Source organism: Alexandromys fortis, unplaced genomic scaffold (assembly GCF_014885135.2).
Source record: "Alexandromys fortis isolate MF-2015 unplaced genomic scaffold, M_Fortis_MF-2015_v1.1 scaffold_116, whole genome shotgun sequence".
NCBI lineage: Eukaryota > Metazoa > Chordata > Mammalia > Rodentia > Cricetidae > Alexandromys > Alexandromys fortis.
In genome coordinates, this window is record NW_026067998.1 from 518,060 (window position 1) to 539,877 (window position 21,818).

Consider the following 21,818-nt stretch of genomic DNA (forward strand, 5'->3'; position numbering starts at 1 on the left):
TGAAAGTCTCTGATAAACAAACCCCCTTTTCTTCAAGCTTGTTTTGGTCAGTGACTTATCAGAGAAATTAGTGTTGAAAGTGAGGTTTTCCATTTGTTCCAGTGAAAGTAAAAGGTTCTTACTTCATTGTACTAATCCCCTGAACAATTACATCTTCTCTTTTCAGCATAAGCCATGGATTCAACATTGTGGTTCCTAGTATTCCTGGTCTCTCCATACTATACACTTCTATTTTTTGTTTCATTTACTTTACATGATAGACCTGCATAAACATTATCATAATAATTTACATAGATTTAGTATTATGTTGTCTTTAATTGTCTTCCATTAAAAGGGAGAAGATACCATCCACTAATTTTCAACTTAGCCTTAGGTAAGGTTTTAGGAATGAAGAAAGCAACCAGTTTATTTGCATAAATAACACACAAGTGGTCTCTATTACAATTACTAATGAAATCTGTTGTGGGTGTTTCTGTCCTGTCTAGTTCCCACAATCATTAAGTTCCAAAGAAATCACATACAGGTCTACATTAGTTATAAACTGATTGGTCCATAAGCTCAGGCTTCTTATTAACTTTTATAACTTACATTATTCTTGTCTGTGCTAGCCACGTGGCTCGGATCCTTATTCAGAGAGGCAGTCACATCTTACTTCTTCTGTGGCTGGGTGAGTACTGCAGAAAAGGATTTCCTTTTTTCCAGAATTCTCCTGCTCTCATTGACTCACCTCTACTTCCTGTCTGGTTGTCCTGCCAATACTTCATGCCTGACTACTGACCAATCAGAGTTTATTTAAAATATAATTGACAGAATACAGACTATTATCCCACAGCACTTTTGATCTGGGCCTTCATAGTCTACCTTGTTCAGAGCATCACTCTCATCCAGATTGACATGAGAATGCCAGAGTAATCCCTGCTTTTCAATCAACCACTTTTCCAGTCCAACATTCCAAAAACCCTTCCTCATACCTCAAAACAATTAACATTCACTCTCTGCTACCAACTTCTATATGAATGACTTTTCTTTTTCTGAAGTCAATACCATGACAAAAACAACCAGTAGGTGAGTATATTTTGGCTTATAATTTCAGAAGAATGAATTGTCAAAGAAAGCATGGCAGCAAAAGATAAGAATTGTATCCAGAGATGAGAAATCCTATCCAAAAGCACAAAGCAGAAAAAGTTAACTGGAAGTACAAACCCCACTCCCAGTGACATACTTTCTCCAGTGTGGTAGTTGTAATTTAGAAAAAGCAACACAAGAGGAAAAGATGTCATTCGACAGAGTTCAGGTGGAAGGGTTTTTTATTAGATGAAAGTGAGTGTGAAACGGGGAGAGGGAAGAAAGAAGTCAGACCTCTGGGGACAGAAGTGGCTGAAAAGAAGAAAGGAGATGGATAGATAGATAGATAGATAGATAGATAGATAGATAGATAGATAGACAGACAGACAGGCAAAAAGAGCGAGAGAAAGAAAGAGAGTTGGGAGTTGGGCAGGGTCCTTTAAAAGGAATGTACAGGTGGTGCTCTTAGTGGCTACAACTGAGGCTGGATACTCCAAAATATTTATTTTGTTTTCTGAACAATCTGGCAAACAATTTTAATGATTAGGCTCACTGTGAAAAATGCTTTAAATGTGTTTTCATATGTAAAAAAAATCCCGCAAAATATATACATTGAATTTTCATGCACCCTGTTGATTCTTGAACAAACCCATGACACAAGAATCTAGTTACAAATTTTAGGACAGTGCTGATCTACATTTGTTCAAATGATAAAACATGAAATAAACTTCTACATCTTCACAATTTATCATACTCTTGTCTGTTGACATTATCTGGCAGATCCCTTCATCACTAGCTATATAGAATTATACAGTCGTTCTTCCACCCATGTGAGGAAGAAAGATCTCTGTCTCTCAACAGACACGATGCTGTAGCCAGCATCCTGGAGTCCTAAAGTACTGTAGGCTAGGCAAGCACTTTTGTCCCTCACTGTGCCACATAACTTCTAATCTATTATATATTTTCTACTACTGAGGAGCTTCCCGGTCAAAGTATAAGAAAATAAAAACCAAATTTTAAATTCTTTGATATATGCTTCATCTGGTGCCATGCATTATACAAATTTTCCTCTCTTAAAAGGACCTTGATATTAGTAGAGCAAAAATGCTATATATTTATGTACTTACTTATCTATTTATTTGAGAGTGGGTCTCAAATAAAAATGTGGAGGCAACACTGGTCATGTTGTAAAAGTCATAGCAATCTTCCTGCCTCAGTCACTTGAGTGATAGAATGATAGGTATAAGTCAACATCCCTGATTTAAAGACAGCCTTTGATAATTTTCTAAAACTATAGTGATGTTTGCATATAATGCTTATGCCCATCAAGTATATGTGATTCTTCCAATGTTTGTATAGATATTTGTACAATCTAAATTAGAGATTTCCACCATATTTATTAGGAAGGGGTTCTGTAGCAGTCTGTGGATTCCTGAATGGGTCTTTGTCACAACATTGTTTGATTACCACTGCTTTTCAAAAGATCATTAGTTCACATTTGTACCAATGTCACAGCTGTGCAATAAATGTTATTTTTATTATATCTTTCATTTTATGGCCTTCTCAATTCCTGCACCATCAGGCAAGGGAAAGTAGATTTCTCAGGCTCATCTAACTATAGTCAATATATTTCTAAATTTAATCTCTATTGTTTTGAGAAGAATTGCCAATATAGTTTTTCTTCAATATGTTTATACTCAAACATATTAATCTTTTCAGTCACTTTTGTATTTACAATCATGACATATCAAACTTCTAAACACCATTTTGTATGACAAAGATATTTCACTCATATTTTAATCAAAGTTGGAGGTACACCCTTCAGTGTTTAATTAAAATTAGAGGTTATTCCATTTCTATCAGTATGGATAATTTGTAAATGATTTGTGGCCTTTTCCCTGAATATGATCATTCAAAAGTGCATGGACCATCTTGAAGTTTCTGAGTTCAGAAGCTCCAAAAAAAAAAAAAAAAAGTCAATTCAACCTCAGAGATTTTTAATGATGTTTCATTGCATTGATTTATTTAACGTGATTTCAAAACTATCACTCAGGAAAACCCAGGAAGTATTTTCTGGCTATGGACTTGTTTTTGAACAAGAAGAAGGCTAAATAGAAGTGCTTTATGTAAGCAAACGTGTCCTGTATCCAGAGTTACAGACAATATTACTGTCTGACAGCTCTCGGGTTGCAACTGAAATATATCTAGCCTCTTTAAAGATGAAATGAAATAGTATGTGTAGTTCACTAAAAGGGGAATTTACATAAAGAGGCCGCAATTACCCAAGTAGGACCTTGTCGCAGGAACTGGAGAAGGTTAACGATTATAAAGGTAATTAAAATGCAGAGGATTTGTCGAACAAGTCTTTGTTTTCCTAAGAGCTCAGCTACTTCTCGCATTGATCTCTGTATGATAGCTGTATAACAAGCAGGTTAAATATCTCAGGATAAAGGAGAAAACGTGCGAGCGAGCCGTTAGCACCATTGCTGATCAGAAGCAGCTGGTGCTGGCCTCACCTGAAAGGCAGGCCCTGTGACACAGCATTTTGGAACATCTTTTCAGGTCACCACTGTAAAACTGACTCTGAGGAAAGAGTGCCACCTACTGAACCGAATTTCCCAGGTCCCCTCCAAGGGCTGATTTCCCAACCTCCTTCAACCCTGCCCTAGCTTGTTTAACTCTGAAAAATAATGAGATTGCGGCACAGTGCATGAAATCATAAAAGTATCTCTTTTCTTTTTTTTTCAGTGTCAACCAATTAAATGATCTAGCAGTCACATCTATAAATTAACTATTTCACTCAAAAGTTCTGCATTTTAAAACGTAATAGAACAACATTAAACAAATCTAATTTTCCTAGGCAGCAAATTTCCCAAATACCCGAATGTCTCTCAAAGTGACCACAAGGGGGAGCTAGTATGTAACTTCTTGTGGGGCAGGAGTGTTGAGCTTATGGAATTAATGTATCCTGTTCTTTTTGGCTGGCAAGACAGAAAAGGATATAAAGGTGCCAGCCACTTATAAAAGTAACATTACCTTCATTTCAACAAGTTCTGTAGTGTTAAATGTTAACATACAGAATTTAAGATAGTCCTCATCTTTATATGCATTAATATATTTGATATGGAGTAACAATTTGGGATTGCTCCACATCAGTACATTCATATATATTAATATATATTTTAAGTGTGACTTAGTTTATTTATTTACTTACACATACGTACATACACACTTAAATACACACACACCTTGAACACACATAAATACTCAGGAAGAAGAGACATTTTAACAATAAATAAAATTCTCACCTTTAAATTTTAAATTAGTCTCTGAATAATTCAAAATATTTGCCCTAAGACCTGTTAGTGTTTCTCGGTTGATAATTGATTATATTTTTTTTCTGACTTAAAAATTGTAAGTTTGTAAAATTAAAAATTGCAAGTTGTAAGTTTGCTTCATTCATGTGCGAATTGTGAAGTAATTCCTCACAGGTTCACCTTGTAAGTCCTTTTGGGCTTAGCTCTAGAGCTTCATTGTTATCACATTGCAGTAAAGAAGGTACATACATCTGAATATGCTTTCATACCATCACAGCTAATAACAAAAATATTATTTAGAAGAAATTTTAAATTTAGGATTTTTACTTTACCCATATTTCTTAATAGCAGCATTTCATAATTTTAATAAAATACAAAGTCTTAAAAGTTTTTGCCTTACTATCTTTATATAAGTTTTCAACACTTTTAGAATTTATTGTAAATGAGAGAATTCTTTCAAAATATAAAGCATTTCATCTAAAATATAAAATTTACAGTTAATTTACATCACTTGTTCTAATTAGTATTCAACACAAAGTAGAAGGATGTTGAGTAGGGACATTCTAATATTCATTAAAAGACAACGCTTTGATTAAAAGTCAGCTAACAGTCAGCAAGAGTATAAGAAGGGAACCATATGTACCTTTAAGAGATGAAGGGCATTAGCTAAGATACAGTACTTCATTCTTCAGAGAATTGAAATTTGATTGGTTTTCTAGTACCTAACCCTTCTGTCATTAAATTTAGTTTGAAATACTTCATACATTAAAAAAAAATCTATGAAACCAGAAAGTAAAATGATAGAGACAAAATTATTTTTTTAAAAAGATATTTTACTCATATAAATAATGGCTTCGGAGAAAGAAGAGGCTTCTTTTTCTTCTTAAGAGTGATGTACTATTAAACTCAAAATTATAGCCAAGCAGGAAAAGTTACAGGTGACTGCCACACTAACGGTTCTGGCTACAGGAATAAACTCTTGAAACTGCATCTTTAACACCTAATTGTGCATTTTTAAACGGTATCTCTGAGCCAGTTAAATAAATTGTACAAAAACTCCATGAAGTCCTATGTTAAGACTTTCCTTCAATACTGTGAAGTCAAATATTTGAGTGACATTGCAGTCTTTGCTCTTCTTTACTGGTCTGTAAAATTAACACGCAATACTTCTATTTGAAGTCATTACGACACACCATTCAATTACCTTTGCATTCATCTGACCCACACTGTTTTATTAATTAACAAAATGTTAAGTCCTTTGCGTATTCTCGCATAGATTCTAAATAAGCATACGAGATCTTTAGATGATCAGCATGCATGGATTTCAAGAGGAAAGGATAAAACGTTGGCATCAGATTCAATCTGGTTTGAAAATACAAACAGTGATTATCATCCAAACTGCTCCTGTGAAACCTGAGCTTGCTTTGCTATCTAGACATCATCACCGTCCTGCAAACTTAGCATGGCGGCATGTGTAACATGCATAGACCCCCCCCCCACTGCCTAATACTTACATCATCTCATTTATTCCTAATTGAGCTCAGTATCTTAAGAATAGTTAATAAGGAATCCTTATATAAATATATGGTGAACACAAAACATACATAAGGGGAGGAAAAAGACAGACTTTGAAAACTGTTAAAGATTGTTTAAGATAAATTGTTTAAGATAAGATAAATCCCATCACAAAGGATTGAAAACAAGACAAAATGAAACTGAGATATCAGTCAGTCCTATTTCTGGTTTAAATGCAGTATTTAAGAAAATAAAGATAAAAATTGTTACTTAGGATACAAGTCAGTATTCTATAAGCATATTCAATTCTAGAGGCACATGAAATATAATATTCCTATGTTTCTTTTGTTCTTGGCCAGGTGCCCTAAGGCTTTCACCATATGCGTGTAGTTCTTTCAACAAACACTAGGGGGCGGTGTGGCATAATTACTCCTAAGGGGGGGTTGCAGCAAACACAAGCTTCTGGGGAGGAATATTTTTCACCTCATAACGGTCTTTCTTAGACTCTGTATTTCTAGTATTCCTTCAACTGCACAGATTTATGTTGAATTGAGCCTAATCAATACACTATCATAACCTTCCTTGGAATTGTCTGATGTTCTGTTTTTGCATTATGGTAGAATCCAAAGATAGCTCATTTCTATGTAATTAAAATAACTTTAGAATGGTCTTTTGGAAAAGGTATTTTGCAGTGTTCCCAAGAACAGAGCTAAGAGTTACAACTTTTGTTTAGTTTTGCAAGGCCCTGGTGTTTATCCTTAAAGCTGGAGAGGGCTGAGGAGAGACAGAAGTAAAAAATAAGGATTGCTAGATGAATGTCTGAATGTGTGATCACCGCTCTTACTGGCAGCTTCTGCTTTGAACGATTTGAAGCTTAAACTTCTAAAGTCCATGTTTTCGACCAACAGCATTATTAACCCCAGAGACATAAAGCTCAGACTGTACAAGGCTGGCTGGCTGGTTAAAAGACCACTTAGCAAAGCAGCCTAGGTTTTAGCAAGGCTGAGCCCCTGTTTGGTAAAAATGTATATATGATAAACTACCTATTTAGAAAAGACAATACAGGAGCTTCTTAGAATTTGAAGGGCTCACTAAAAAATTACTTCTCTTTGAATTTTTTGAGCTGTTGATCTCCCAAGGGTGTGGTAAATTTGGAAAGAGACCAGACTGCAAAATCAGACTATAGGTTATCTCCTTGAAGCTCCGGGAAATTAATAGCTCCTCTGCCTGAATCTTTAAGCAATTATCCCCAAAACAATCTCCAGAACTTTCTTGTAATTGGTCTGGATTTGATTTTCTTTGAAATCCTGAATGATTCATGTTACAGATTTGTACGTTAGTCATTCACAATTTATAAATGGCAACTTAACTTCAGTATTTATGAATTACAATCAATACTCCAGCAATCAAAACACTCACCTTCTCTATTTCAATGCATCAGTTTCCTTTTTTTTTTTTTTCAGACTGTCAGATCACAGGCAAACAGGTCTTGACTCGTGGACGTCTGTGATAGTAGTTTAGGCAAAAGCAGCTTTTGAGACTGAGTTGTAGAAGATGAGGAATTTAAAGCCAGGGTTGTGTGTGTGTGTGTGTGTGTGTGTGTGTGTTTATAAAACAGGCATCTTTGAATCATTGATACCCTAGTGATGTAAATTCTTGCCTTACAGTTTCTTTTTTATACTTAAGAGATTTTATAAATGACTTTAATTTGGAAAAATTATCATATTGCTATTTGGAAGTTTAGTAAGATGAACAGAGGTGAACCAGACAACAAAGCTGCTGAGTGTCGAGGGACGTTAGAGTACATTCAGTGTGGGCTGTGATAGATGGCTGAAGGGTAGAACCCTAAATAGTGCTCAGCAGATTTCAGTTTCATGAAACTGCAAAACATGTCTTGAGAGACGCTTTTTTCCCTCCGAGGAGACACTGCCTCTCTCTCCACCGGCGTCTGCTTTTCTTCTGAAACACTTTCATAATCAAGTGACTTTCCTTGCATGGGTGCCTGGGGACCGCGGGGATTTCTCTGAGGATGGGCAAAGTTACATATTGATTACTGTTGCTCGGGGCGTGTTTGCTCCCTAGGTAGCTGGCACAGTCGGCTCTCCAGCACTGGACCTCACAGGAACCTCACTGAAATACACATGGAACTGTGCGAAAACGCGTACACACACACACACACATACACACACACACACACACACGGGCACGCGAGCGCACGCGTGCGCGCACACACACACACTCCGCACCTCCTTCAGATGACTGGACGAGGAGTCAGAAAACCTGCAACTCCCTTGGCCTGCGTGTGTGTGCGTGCGTGCGTGTGTGTGTGTGTGTGTGTGTGTGTGTGCATGTGTGTGTGCGTGTGTGTGTGTGTGTGTAAGCTGACGATGTGTGTTCGAACGTGTGTGAACAGAAATGCAGCAGAAAGACCGCAGCTACCTCACTCTGCAAAGTATGCGGTGTTTCTCAAGCCTGGCTGTGTAGCCGATCCCCAAATAAAATCGAGTCACTGTCCAACTTTTTTTTTTTTTTCTTCCTAGAGAAAGACAGCCGAGCTGCCGCGCCCTGTAGCTAAGGCCCCGGGGCGAGCGGTGGCTCAGAGACTTACAAGGCGCGGGCTCTGCTGGCCGCAGAGCTCTCGCGTCCGACGCAGCTAGTCAATGACTCTAAAGCGCTGGGACTGCTGGCCCCGCCCCCGCCCGCCGTTTCTCCACCTCCCATTGGGCGTGGGCCGAGGAGGCAGGGCCTGGCTCCCCGCGCGGATTGGCTGGCAGAGAATCAGTATCAATGTTTAAGCGGCGGCGTGAGGTGAATAGAGTCAGTCAGCAAGAGACGCTGGGGAGAGAATCCGGACTGCGAGCCCGGCGGCTGCCGCAGCGGCGGAGGGCAGCCCGGAGACGCTACTCCAACTGTTGAATTGAATTTTCACCTTCCATTTCCTCCGCGCCTTGGCTGGTGGAGATGGATTTATTCGGTTTGAAATCGGCACGTCTTTCTCAGGCTTTGGGGTGATTCTGAGAGGCGCCAGACTGAAAGAGACCACCCGTGACTGAAAAAAACAAAAATAATAAGGAGGATTTAGAAAGAAAAAGAAAAAAAAAAACCTCCACAACAGACTGCACAATTAGCTATGCACACCGATTGCTGGACTTTGTGAATAGAGACCTCTGGGAGGAAAATCTTGAACTGTGATCTTGGGCTAAGCCGTGAATCATTACTGGAAACGTGCTTTTCCCCCCTAAGACTGAGAGATTTGGGGGCATCTCACGCCTAACCAAGGTTTTTTTAAAAAAAAAAAAAACAAACAAACAAATAAATATTCGTAAGCAAAGCAGACGCCTTGTTTTGCAGAGCCTCGGACTCCGGCCGAAAGAGGTAGAGTAAAGTGCTGCTGGGTTCAGCTTTGCCTTCCTCCCCCCGCTCTCTTTTTCTCCTTTTCTCTGCCCCCACCCCCTATGAATCCAGCTTTTTTTTTTTCTTTTTTCTATTGAGTGAGTCAGAGAAAGCGTTAGGAAGAAGCCGCAACTAATGTCTGTGAAGGGAGGCCCGTGAGGGCAGAGTGAATACGATTCGTTCCGCTGCTTCTGACTCATCCGGCAGATCAGAACACCTGCATTTCTGGATGTGTCCTGCCCCTATACCGAGGCGCCCGGAGAAGCAGCAATAATGTGTAGATCGAGCCGTGCCTAACCTCCCTTTGGTGGTTGGAGGTACTTTCCCCCGGGTGGGCGCCCTGGCAGAACCCCGGTGGCCGCAGCTCCTCACCCTCTGCCCTCCCCAAGCCGACCAGAGACCGTGAGATCCAGGCTGCAGAATGCATCACGCCAAACCTTGATGTGTTACCTCCACCCTACGCCTCCCGTTTGAAATCATAATAGTAGTAATAATAATAAGGGGGTTGAAAAATCCGCACTTCTCTTGCTCCTCGCCAAGGTTTTCCTTGCTAGCTGAAAAGGACTGGGAGGCTGGGCCAATGGAAGGAGATGCTGAATAGAAAGAAAAGAGCCACTTGACAGCCCAGCCCTGTGAATGCAGAGACTGTTTCCCTTCTAGCGAGAGACAGGGCGAGTGTGTGTGCTAGGACTGGGAGGGTTGCTTCCCCCTCCTCTCTATTCTGCCCCCCCTCCCCCCTTCAGATCTGCACGTCTAACCATGAGTTGCCTGTTGATTTCCTTTCGCCTGGCAAGAGAAGCAAACTGGAATTAAACTGCGTGGAGTGAAGTCCTTGCTTGCAGGAAGAGGATGGGATGGTAGTGGCAGCTCCGGGCTTGGCGTAGATACACCAGAGTGTTCGACGAACCAAGGCGGAGATACAGCTCTATATTTTCTCCTCCCAATAGGCTCTCGCCGCAAATGCTGATCAGGCTGTGGCTTTTTTTGATTTTGTGGGAGAGCCTTCTCCGAGGAAGAGAGGGAGGAGCTTGGTAGGGGGAGGAAACTACAAATCGGGACACTAGGGGGTTTTTTTGCGCTGCATTTCCTCTCCTCCCTTTGACTGCTCGGAAAGGAGAGAGAGAGAAAGAAAAAAAAAAAGAAAAGAAAAAAAAAGACTTGGCTCGGAGATGCAGTCCGCTGCCGCCGCCGCTGCCTAAGCCAGCAATGCAAGATTAGATCTTTAAATGCAGCAATACATTGCCTGAAAGCCGACCACCTGCACAACCAGCAGACATTTCTCTGCGTTCCAGGGGAAGCCTCAAATATACATATTTATCTGTGACTCTCTCTTCGTCCCTACTCATTCCCATCAATTTCCTCACCGATTACTAGTAACTAAGGATTCCACTTTCCGATTTGCCTGGAGACACACCTCCCTAAGCCCTCCCCCAACCCGATTCGAAGAGTATATTCTGTAGGCTGCCGGAGGGAGTGGATTTTGCAGCGCCTAGCGGGAGCGAAGAAAACCCACCAATTCTTCAGCTCATTATCATCTCTCCCAGACTCTATTTCCTTCTTATCGCCAGCACCATCACGCAAGTTTGAGCCTTCTGAAGTCCAGGCGAAAGAGACAAAGCCTTGGGCTCGCCCTCAGCCTTAGGAAGCCGCCGCCTAGCTCCGAGCTGCTGCAGCCTCGCTGCGCGGCTGCTTCTCACCCAGTGCGAATGCTGTAGATCAACAGGTTCGGGCAACTTGAGCGGAATAAGGAGAGACTGACTGGTGCCGCAGCCCGGGTGCGGAGGGAAGGAAGGACTTCCAGACTTGTGGCTCGCTCTGAGCTCCGACGCTCCGCCCCGGTTCCAGACTGGCGCGCACCCACCAGCTCGCACCTCCACTCCGGCTGCTCCTGCTCCCACCCCACCGATCTGGGATGTACCTTTCCATCTGTTGCTGCTTTCTCCTGTGGGCCCCTGCCCTGACACTCAAAAACCTCAACTACTCAGTGCCAGAAGAGCAAGGGGCCGGCACGGTGATAGGCAACATAGGCAAGGATGCCCGACTGCAACCCGGGCTTCCGCCGGCTGAGCGCGGTAGCGGCGGCGGGCGAGGCAAGTCGGGCAGCTACCGGGTGCTGGAGAACTCCGCACCGCACCTGCTGGACGTGGACGCCGACAGCGGGCTCCTCTACACCAAGCAGCGCATCGACCGTGAGTCCTTGTGCCGCCACAATGCCAAGTGCCAGCTGTCCCTAGAGGTGTTCGCTAATGACAAGGAGATCTGCATGATCAAAGTAGAGATACAGGACATCAACGACAATGCTCCCTCTTTCCCCTCGGACCAGATCGAAATGGACATCTCAGAGAACGCGGCACCAGGCACCCGCTTTCCCCTTACTAGCGCACACGACCCAGACGCTGGCGAGAACGGTCTCCGCACCTATCTGCTCACCCGCGATGATCATGGCCTCTTTGCACTGGACGTCAAGTCCCGCGGCGACGGCACCAAGTTCCCTGAGCTGGTCATCCAAAAAGCTTTGGACCGCGAGCTGCAGAACCACCACACTCTGGTGCTGACTGCCCTGGATGGCGGAGAGCCTCCGCGCTCCGCCACGGTGCAGATCAATGTGAAGGTGATCGATTCTAATGACAACAGTCCAGTCTTCGAGGCTCCGTCATACTTGGTGGAACTGCCCGAGAACGCACCCCTGGGCACCGTGGTCATTGATCTGAATGCCACCGACGCTGATGAAGGTCCCAACGGAGAAGTGCTGTACTCCTTCAGCAGCTATGTGCCCGACCGCGTGCGGGAGCTCTTCTCCATTGATCCCAAAACCGGCCTTATCCGCGTTAAGGGCAACTTGGACTATGAGGAGAATGGCATGTTGGAGATCGACGTGCAGGCCAGAGACCTAGGTCCTAACCCGATTCCAGCCCACTGCAAGGTCACAGTCAAGCTTATCGACCGCAACGACAACGCGCCGTCCATTGGTTTCGTCTCCGTGCGGCAGGGGGCGCTGAGCGAGGCCGCCCCGCCAGGCACAGTCATCGCCCTGGTTCGGGTCACTGACCGAGACTCAGGCAAGAATGGGCAGCTGCAGTGTAGGGTACTAGGTGGAGGAGGGACTGGCGTTGGAGGCAGCTTGGGGGGGCCCGGTTCGGTCCCCTTCAAGCTTGAAGAGAACTATGACAACTTCTACACTGTGGTTACTGACCGTCAGCTGGACCGCGAGACACAGGACGAGTATAACGTGACTATCGTGGCCCGGGACGGGGGATCCCCTCCACTCAACTCCACCAAGTCTTTCGCTGTCAAGATTCTAGATGAGAACGACAACCCGCCTCGTTTCACCAAAGGGTTGTACGTCCTCCAAGTACATGAGAACAACATTCCAGGAGAATACCTCGGGTCAGTGCTCGCCCAAGATCCCGACCTGGGCCAAAATGGGACAGTGTCCTACTCCATTCTGCCCTCGCACATTGGCGACGTGTCAATCTACACCTATGTGTCCGTGAACCCCACTAATGGGGCCATATATGCCCTGCGCTCCTTTAACTATGAACAAACGAAGGCTTTTGAATTCAAGGTACTGGCTAAAGACTCCGGGGCGCCAGCACACTTGGAGAGCAACGCCACGGTGAGGGTGACAGTGTTGGATGTGAATGACAACGCTCCAGTGATTGTGCTGCCCACTCTACAGAACGACACAGCTGAGCTGCAGGTCCCGCGAAATGCCGGCCTGGGCTACCTAGTGAGCACCGTGCGCGCCCTGGACAGTGACTTTGGAGAGAGCGGGCGCCTCACGTATGAGATTGTGGATGGCAATGACGACCACCTGTTTGAGATTGATCCATCCAGCGGCGAGATCCGCACGCTGCACCCCTTCTGGGAGGATGTGACTCCCGTGGTGGAGCTTGTAGTAAAGGTGACCGATCATGGCAAGCCCACCCTGTCCGCGGTGGCCAAACTCATCATTCGATCAGTGAGCGGCTCTCTGCCTGAAGGGGTACCGCGAGTGAATGGGGAGCAGCACCACTGGGACATGTCGCTGCCTCTCATAGTGACTCTAAGCACGATTTCGATCATCCTCCTAGCGGCCATGATCACCATAGCTGTCAAGTGCAAACGGGAAAACAAGGAGATTCGCACTTACAACTGCCGCATCGCCGAGTACAGCCACCCACAGCTAGGCGGGGGGAAGGGCAAGAAGAAGAAAATCAACAAAAACGATATCATGCTGGTGCAGAGCGAGGTGGAGGAGAGGAACGCCATGAACGTCATGAACGTGGTGAGCAGTCCCTCCCTGGCCACCTCCCCCATGTACTTCGACTACCAAACCCGCCTGCCCCTCAGCTCGCCCCGGTCAGAGGTGATGTATCTTAAGCCAGCCTCCAACAACCTGACTGTCCCACAGGGGCACGCAGGCTGCCACACCAGCTTCACCGGACAAGGGACTAATTCGAGCGAGACCCCTGCCACTCGGATGTCCATAATTCAGGTAGGAAACTTTTAGGGTAAAGGGGACTTCACTTGAAAGCTGTTGGGAGTGCCCTCCCAAGACCTTTGGATAGTAGAAAGCCACATACATGGCCAGCAGCAATGTGTCTGGGGTGGCTAGTAGTTAACTCAACATGGTTCACACCCTTGTCCCTGTGAGCACACTATTTCCTATTCAGAATCCCTCTCCTGCAAATACTTTAAAATACATGCCTTACCTCTAAGGCATTTTTAAAGTTTATTTTTTACAGATTTTAAAATGATTACAACTGTTAATATTTATACTTCATTCTATCTACAGGACATTTCTTTCCATAATAAGATTCCTATGGTAGAATAAAAAAGTAATTCTCTTGAATGGGTTTTCTTCTATTAAAACCTTATGAAATTACTATCCCAAACTGGAGTTAACTTCTGGAGTACAGAATAGTCCCCAAGACAGTACTCTGGATCAACTTGAACAAAGTTTCACCCCCGAGAAATTAGTCTTATACTTAGAAAGTGTTTTAGGGACTTCATCCCCACTTATTCCTTAACTAAACTTTCAGTTGATGCTTTGGAAGTGTGGCTGACATTCTAACGTGCTTTGTACATGTTAGGCACAGTGATCAGGAAACATCTTTGAAAGAATCTCTCTAGTCCCACAGTATCCTTGTAAATTTCCTGTAGTAAATAGGGAATGAGCAGTCTACTCCAAAGACTCATACGGTCATGTTTAGGCTACTGATGACAAGGGATGTAGTTGCACTGAATCCTACATTACTTGTTTCTATTTTTGAAACATATAATATTAACATAAAATGAAAATAAAATCATTGCCAAAAGCATAGGCATTGATTCCTTTAAAAAAAAAAGATGACTGGTGTGATGGTCTAGTCACTGTCTGGTCTCCTTTATTCACTAATGAGTGGTATCACGTAGAAATTAATTCTTGGTTATTATAATATTTATAAGCATGTGTTGTTGCAAATTACCCCAAATGAGCAATGCTTGAATTTTCAATTCAGCTTAATCAAAAGTGACACTTGAGGTGGAAGTTACTTTGAAGCAAATGGACAGTCACCTGTCCATATTGTTCTGTGGAAAAGTTATTATTGTCCAAATAGAATGTTGACGCTTTATAGCCCTGCTAATGTAAATCTTCCATGTCCTCATACTTAACAGAAGGTATTGCCCATGACAGCAAAGTGAACCAGACTCATCAGGGATGGTGCTGTTGACTAATGAAGTATCAAGTTCCACCTTGTATAGTATTCACTGTATATGGATAATCTTGTAACCGTGGATTTAAAGTTTATATAAAACATGAAAGAAAATCTCAACTCTAAAACCTTGGCTGCTAAGAATGTCTTTCACTAATTGTGTAAAATTGATATTTATGATCACTAACATCTCTACAGAGGGAACTATGATAAAATGCTTATTTATAGATGTGCTATAGACATTTTGGAACTGTAAATATATTGTATAGCTTTTCTCTATTTATGCACGGCAAGGTTGTCACAAAGGGCTAGGATTTAATCATCTACTTTAAGTGCTGTGACTTGCATTCTCATCTAGTTTCCAGCATTAAAAAATATCATCAAGTCAAGTTGGTACTTTAAAACTCTCAGCAAGTCTGGCTTCTCAGCCAGACAAGTGGAGAAGACTCTTGAATAAAAATATCCAAAGCTTTGGAGGGGTGTGGTGCTTATACTGTGTTAACAACATTGCCCTTGAAACTGGTCTTTGGTTATGGGTGATAGTCGTAACTTCTCCCTAAGAGCAAAACTCATGCCAAGAAAATCGCAAAAACCATCCAACCCCTTACATAATTTAATCAGAAAATAGAAAACTGGCTCAGTATTCTTTTACTTTTAAATTTTAATCTATTCCACTACAGTACAAAATGAACTTTAGAGCTTACATTTCCCCCCCAAAGAGTCTTAATTTCTCTTAAAAATATCTCAGTGTAAAAAACTAACAGTTATTTCCCATTTCATTCAAGGATGAAGTATAAAATCCTGATTAATGAATCTCCTTGGAAATGAACAATATTGATATTTTGAAAACCATAATAAATTAGCCAGTTGCTATGCCCCCCCTTTCCCTTAACAATTGTACTGCAAACACCTTTTGCTCAGAGGAATTATGAAAATCTACAGGAATCCCAGTTGTCAGTGTGCGCATAATTTAGCCTGAAAAATAAACATGCTGCTAACTTCATGTCTCTTTCTAGAGGTATATTCTTATTCCACAAAATCAAGTTGGACCAGCAGCCAGTAGCTCTGTTTTATCTTCATTTTCCTGTACCTTGCATGGCGTTTTGAAGGTGCATAGTGTTCATTTATGAACAGGTTATTTATGAAAGTTTCATAGCTGTGCTTTGTACAAGATAATATGAAATATAGGAACTTTGGAGCTGGAAGACTTCCATTACAGTTAAAGCAAAAATTGGCTTAAGTCTGAAAATATTTTGTTCACCAGACCTAAGGTTTATGCTTGCGGTTTTTGTTTCATCGTAGGTGCATGTATACTTATTAACAAAGATTTGTGAAAAGATATTTTATTTTTATTAAACTTTGTGGATTTGTACAAATAAAATCAGGCTATGAAGTGTTTAGACTATAGACACGTTTCAGAAAAAAAAACCTTAACAGCACAGGAGTCATAGTATTAAAGTTACAGTGAAAATTGTGTTTATTTTAAGGTATAGACGTTGTTTTGAAGAATAGAAACACAGATTTTTAGTAGGTAAGGTAAGCTATTGTATAAACATAACATTGTCTTCCATTGCAGTTTTTCCATGTGTATTATTTCATGGGTAGAAGTAAAATATAGCATTAACATAGAAATATTTACCAGTCCTGAATGACTGCTATCGTGGCTACTAAGAACAAGCCCACCCTTCTAATACCAGGGGTAAGGCAGATGAAGGCAGGAAATCAGTCAATCAGAAGTTCGAAGTCATTCTTGGTTATACCCAGAGTTTGAAGCTAGCTTGAGATATATGAGCCCTTGCCTTGAGGAAAAAAAATAGTAAGTTAAGTCTCTGGCGATTTCTCAACAGGTGTTTTCAGTAAAGTCCTCACTGAGAAGAAAGGAAAAGGCAGGGACAACAATTTGATGATAGGGTCCCCTGGATTTTGCCTTGTTTCTTTTTATTTTAGATATCTGTGTTCTCCTACAGTACCTACTAAAGTCAGTTTTAATATATTCTCATAAAAGAAAGTATACTAGCCCAGAAAATTATTTTCCTAAAATAAAATTTCAAAACCACATAATTTTACAAATCAACCTAAAAAAAATAATCATGTCCATTCACTTTAGAGCTCTCATGGAAAAGCAATAAAGTTTATTTGAAACTTTAAGGCTTATCACAGAATTATAGCAAATATGAATTAAACACAATATTGAATGTAAATGAAGTAAATAAGGATATGGTAAGTGCCTAGAGCAGCCCGAATATGTAAACTTGAGATTGAGTTGCAAAAGAACAAGATACCGTAAAGAGTTAACTGTATCTCAGAAAAGATGAAGGTTGAAGAGTCTTTAATAATGATGCCATCCACTGTCTGTCCTTCTTCCCACTTCTCTAACAGGAGATTATCGAATGTAGCTTCCTGTTCATATGAGTCCCCCGGCCCACACAAACTCTTTCATGGCGTGTATTCCCTTAAATTAATGATTTCAGCAAAAGATCCACAGTATAAATATTTTTTTCTGTCACTTCAAATTTTGAAGATATTTTGCTTCAATTTTCATGCTAAGAAGGTAACACTTGATTAATCTCCCGCAATCATCACTCTTCATAACGTATATAATCCTTACTTATGAGGATTATGTTGGATTGAGCAGGGAAAGGGTTGGCACTGTCATACTGCTTGTCTCCTGGGATATTTTGCACTTTTCTTTTTTTCCCCCTCAAAGATTGCTCAAAACATTGGAAGATTAATTTCTACTTTAGTTTAATGAGCGAGCATACACTATCAGACATCTTTGCTTCCTTATACGTTGAAAATACATGGAGTATTAAACAATCTAAAATCTAGCCAAGCATTAGGTGTTTGAAATCTCTTTGTAGGAGAGTTTAAGTTTTTTGTAAAGTCCTAAACTTACTATTAGTGGTTCCTATTAAGAATCCAATATTATTTTTAAGTATGTGTGCTTCTGTGTATACTTGGCCTCCAATGTAAATGTGTATGCATTTCTCTATTTCCCAAAAAGGAAAACACTTCAAAACTAGAAGACACAGAAATTTATATTTAATATCAGGTGCCATAAAACTCTTCATGAAGTAAGAAGGTTATTACCTAAGATTCCAACAAATTTTCCAAAATGACAGTCAGGTGGACCATCCTCACACTAAAATAAAAATTCATTATGTTTTGATTGATTGCAGAACCAATTCGATTCTTTATTTTACTTCACTTGTGTGGGTGAGTCATGTTATTTCGATACATAGTGTTACGTGCACACTTACATCAAAGATTTTGAAGTTCTACCCTTAACACCTTTTCTTATGTAAAATTGTATGTTATAAGATAAAAATATGGCCTGAAATCTTACCTCAGCTTTTCAAATTTTTTAAAAAACAGTTTGCATTCCTTAAAACAGGAATAACCATTAATTATATTGTTCACTCGCAGAAAGTTCTGTCTATTAAGTCAGGGTTATAATAGGTAATGTGTAGTCTTCACAAACTTGCAGTGCCTAGAAATAGCTTTATGTGTGCATTTAAAATAATTACTCCTAAAATAACCCCAAACTATCACCTCGGTGAAATAATTATGCTTATTTTAAGAGGGAAAACATTAAACTTTTGGGGGGTGAAGGTTAAGTGTTGTGTTTAAGTGCAGTGTCTTACTACATCATGAGACAGCACTATTGCAAGGTCTGCGATCTGAAATCTCTCATCATGAGTACTATTTATGGAATGTAGTGCGACAGAGATGCATAGGCGGTGTTTATGTGTTTAAAATATCTGAAGATATTAAAATTAATAAAAGTCTACTTGCCTTTAGTAAGGCTGGCCCTGCCTCTGCTTATTAAAATCTGAAGAAATAAACTTTTGGGGAAAATATATATATATATATATATATATATATATATATATACACTTGTGCATTTATTATTATCTATGCATCTGAATATTTTCATTTTATAGATTTTAATTCAAAGCAATTCACTCTATAAAGAACATCTAGGACCTATATTTCCCTGTGAAAATATGGCATGATAATTTAAAGCTCGGGTGGATTAGGGAAAGTAAAAACAAAAGCCAGGCAAAGGTTGTTGGGTACTTTGGGGACTGGTGGGGTGGCTGGAAACGTTAAAAACATATGGTGTAAGGTTGATGATGAAAGACCAAGAGAAAGAAGTCCCTACAGCTGGGCTCGGGCCAGTGAGGAAATGAAACTTAACTCCCTGAAGCAGGGAAGTCTTGCAATACACTCAATAGTGGGTACATTCTTACAAATGCACCTTCTAATTATGATATTAGTCATTGCTCTAGAATGTATTCCCCTAGGTAATACGTCTGTTTAATAAATCCCACAGGGCATTCCCTGAAAGTCAGATCTTAGTAAAGCATTAGTGAAGTGATTTCTTTGGATTAAATTCCTTCAACCAATGATGTATAATTGTTGGAGAAAAGCATACAGTTCATTTTTTTACTTATCATTTTGATGATAGCGTGACTTCTGCCACCCACTTACAAGACACTTTCGAAGTTCATCAGACCTACACTAATCTATTGTCAACCTACTTTAGTAAAGGAGACTTTGACATGAATTCCCCTCAATGGCAGCATACAGTATTTTCCTGCAAGTCATAGCTTTCACCGCTAGCTTTGACAGTGATGTATTGCTATCCTTTGGTCTCTGGAAATAAATCATCTATAATAAAGAAGTCCTTAATGGCATCAACATTCTCGCTGTGACTAAGCAGAAATATGCTCTTGCTTCGTTGCTACTGCAGAGGAATCAGCTGAGCATTTTTTTTTTTTTTGTGCAGCATTAAGAGAAAACTCCCAGCAAGATATATATGCAAGTTATGACTTTACAGGAGGCATGTTTCACTTACATGCCATGCATAGACTATGAGGCTGTTTTCAGGCAGTGTTAGAGGGAATTTGTTGATATGTGTGACACAGTATTGTTTATCTGTTCTGGACTTACTGACATTCTGATTACTGGTATGTGTAGGCCTTGCTCTGGATCTATTCCAGACAGTTTTATTGGAGTGAAATGGTTCTTATGGTTCATTGAGCATCTACCATAACTATGCTGAATATGATTGGCACGTTTGCATATATTTATTCAAAAAATAAGGCAGTTAAACAGCATAATTATGAGAAAATGAATCATGACAATAAAAGACTATTTAAGTTAACAAGCTTTGTGATCAAAGAATAAATACAGGTTGGAAAAATGAAACTTTATATGTAACTAATCTACATAAATAGACTTTGGTCTGATTAGAAGAATGGAATATATTAAAATACTTTACTGATTTTAGGAATGCATTTTATTCAGGCATCTTGAAATAGCTCATGACCAATGTTATCTTATTTTCTTTATATTTAAATTCTATGAAATAGTCTCATCAACCATATTAATGCTAAATAAAATTGGTATGGTAAAGATAATATAATTTTAAAGATCCTGCTTGATTCAAAAAATACTCTGCCAAAGCAATATTTAATACTTTTAAACTTGTAATATCTTTATTGATTTTTAATTACTGGAGCACATTAAAGCGACTATTTAAAGGACAATTTCTTGTTTACTTCTTTTATCAGCTAAAAGCCAAAGCTTTTAAATTTGATTTCAAGCTTCAATGGTATACAATCAAGATTGTTTGTAGATATTTGCTATTATTTGTGAGCATTTCTTTTTATGGTTATAAATAATGCTAACAAATGTGTTGGTGATAATGTTATTTTCTAAAAGGTTCCATTGCTATCTCAACAGCATTCGTATATAAAACTTGAAATAAAACTTGAGAACTGACTAAATAACCCATGTCCTCTGCATAACTATGGTGCTATATACTGTATCTTTCATCTTTTTTCCATATAATAATTTAAAGCATAGTTAATATGTAAGATATAGATATATGCACTATATCATTTCTACCTGAACTCTTATGATTATATGGGCACATACAATTTTAATATACTCCAGTGAAACTCAACCCAAGATTAAATTTTGATTGCATCCAAAATTAATTTCTGTATAAATTTACAGTTATTTTATTGCTTAAAGGGACCCAGGGATCACAAAGCTTTGTTATTCTTATAATCATAAACTAGACAATGTTTTTAGCAAATTCATAAATTTGTTCTTCCATGGTAAATATTCTTATCCATTTTTTCTCCCTTAATATATAACAGTTTTTCAAACCATAGTTCTCAATATAAATGCCTTTGCTAGAGCTGTTTATTTTTCAAACACATTATTTTATCACACTCCTGTAAGATTATTGTATGGCTGAATATTCAATGTTATTTTTTTTTTGCAGCAGTAGCACAAAAATTGAGTATAGAATAAAGCTGCTTTTCATACAGAAAACAATTTCCACTCATGTATAAAGTGGCACTGTGTGCTTCTTATCAGTGCTTTATTTTAGTAGATGCTGTAATAATAAGGAATTAAGAAATTTGAGTCAGTTGCCTATAAACTTACCAACAACGTACTAAGAAAACTATCTCACTTCTTTGTTTTGGAAGATAAGAGAATTGGCTTGTATTTAAAGGAGTTGTTTTCTAACCCAAGCCTGACAATTCCTTAATGATACATATTTTCAAAATTGTTAGTCACACAAATATTCTGACAACTTTTAAAATGGATTGCTTTGAATACTAGAGTTACATTGTGAAAAACCGATAATATATCATTTAAATTTTGGTGATCTCTTTCTTGGCCTTGTTTTCTAGGTTATTTTGCAGTCTTTCATATATGCTAAGAAAGTTTGTCCAAGATAAACTTGTTGCAACAAGAACAAACATAGATGCATAATAAGTCACCAGAAAAAGTTTTCCACCTTTATTATCATTTTCATTGTGCTAAA

At 39.9% G+C, this 21,818-nt stretch overlaps 1 protein-coding gene across 3 annotated transcripts in view; it reads left to right on the forward strand.

Moving 5' to 3' along the window:
- Positions 1-8,936: 8,936 nt before the first annotated feature.
- The window catches only part of Pcdh17 (protocadherin 17), a 91,282-nt gene continuing 78,400 nt past the window's right edge, over positions 8,937-21,818 (forward strand). Inside the window, exons 1-2 of one of the 3 annotated variants that reach the window (XM_050160531.1) lie at positions 8,937-13,557; positions 13,684-13,767. In XM_050160531.1, the coding sequence (XP_050016488.1) occupies positions 11,203-13,557; positions 13,684-13,767 (2,439 nt within the window). In that variant the 5' untranslated portion in view covers positions 8,937-11,202. Of the gene's footprint in view, positions 13,768-21,818 lie in introns of all 3 variants that reach the window. The other 2 variants (XM_050160530.1, XM_050160529.1) reach the window with 2 other exon arrangements.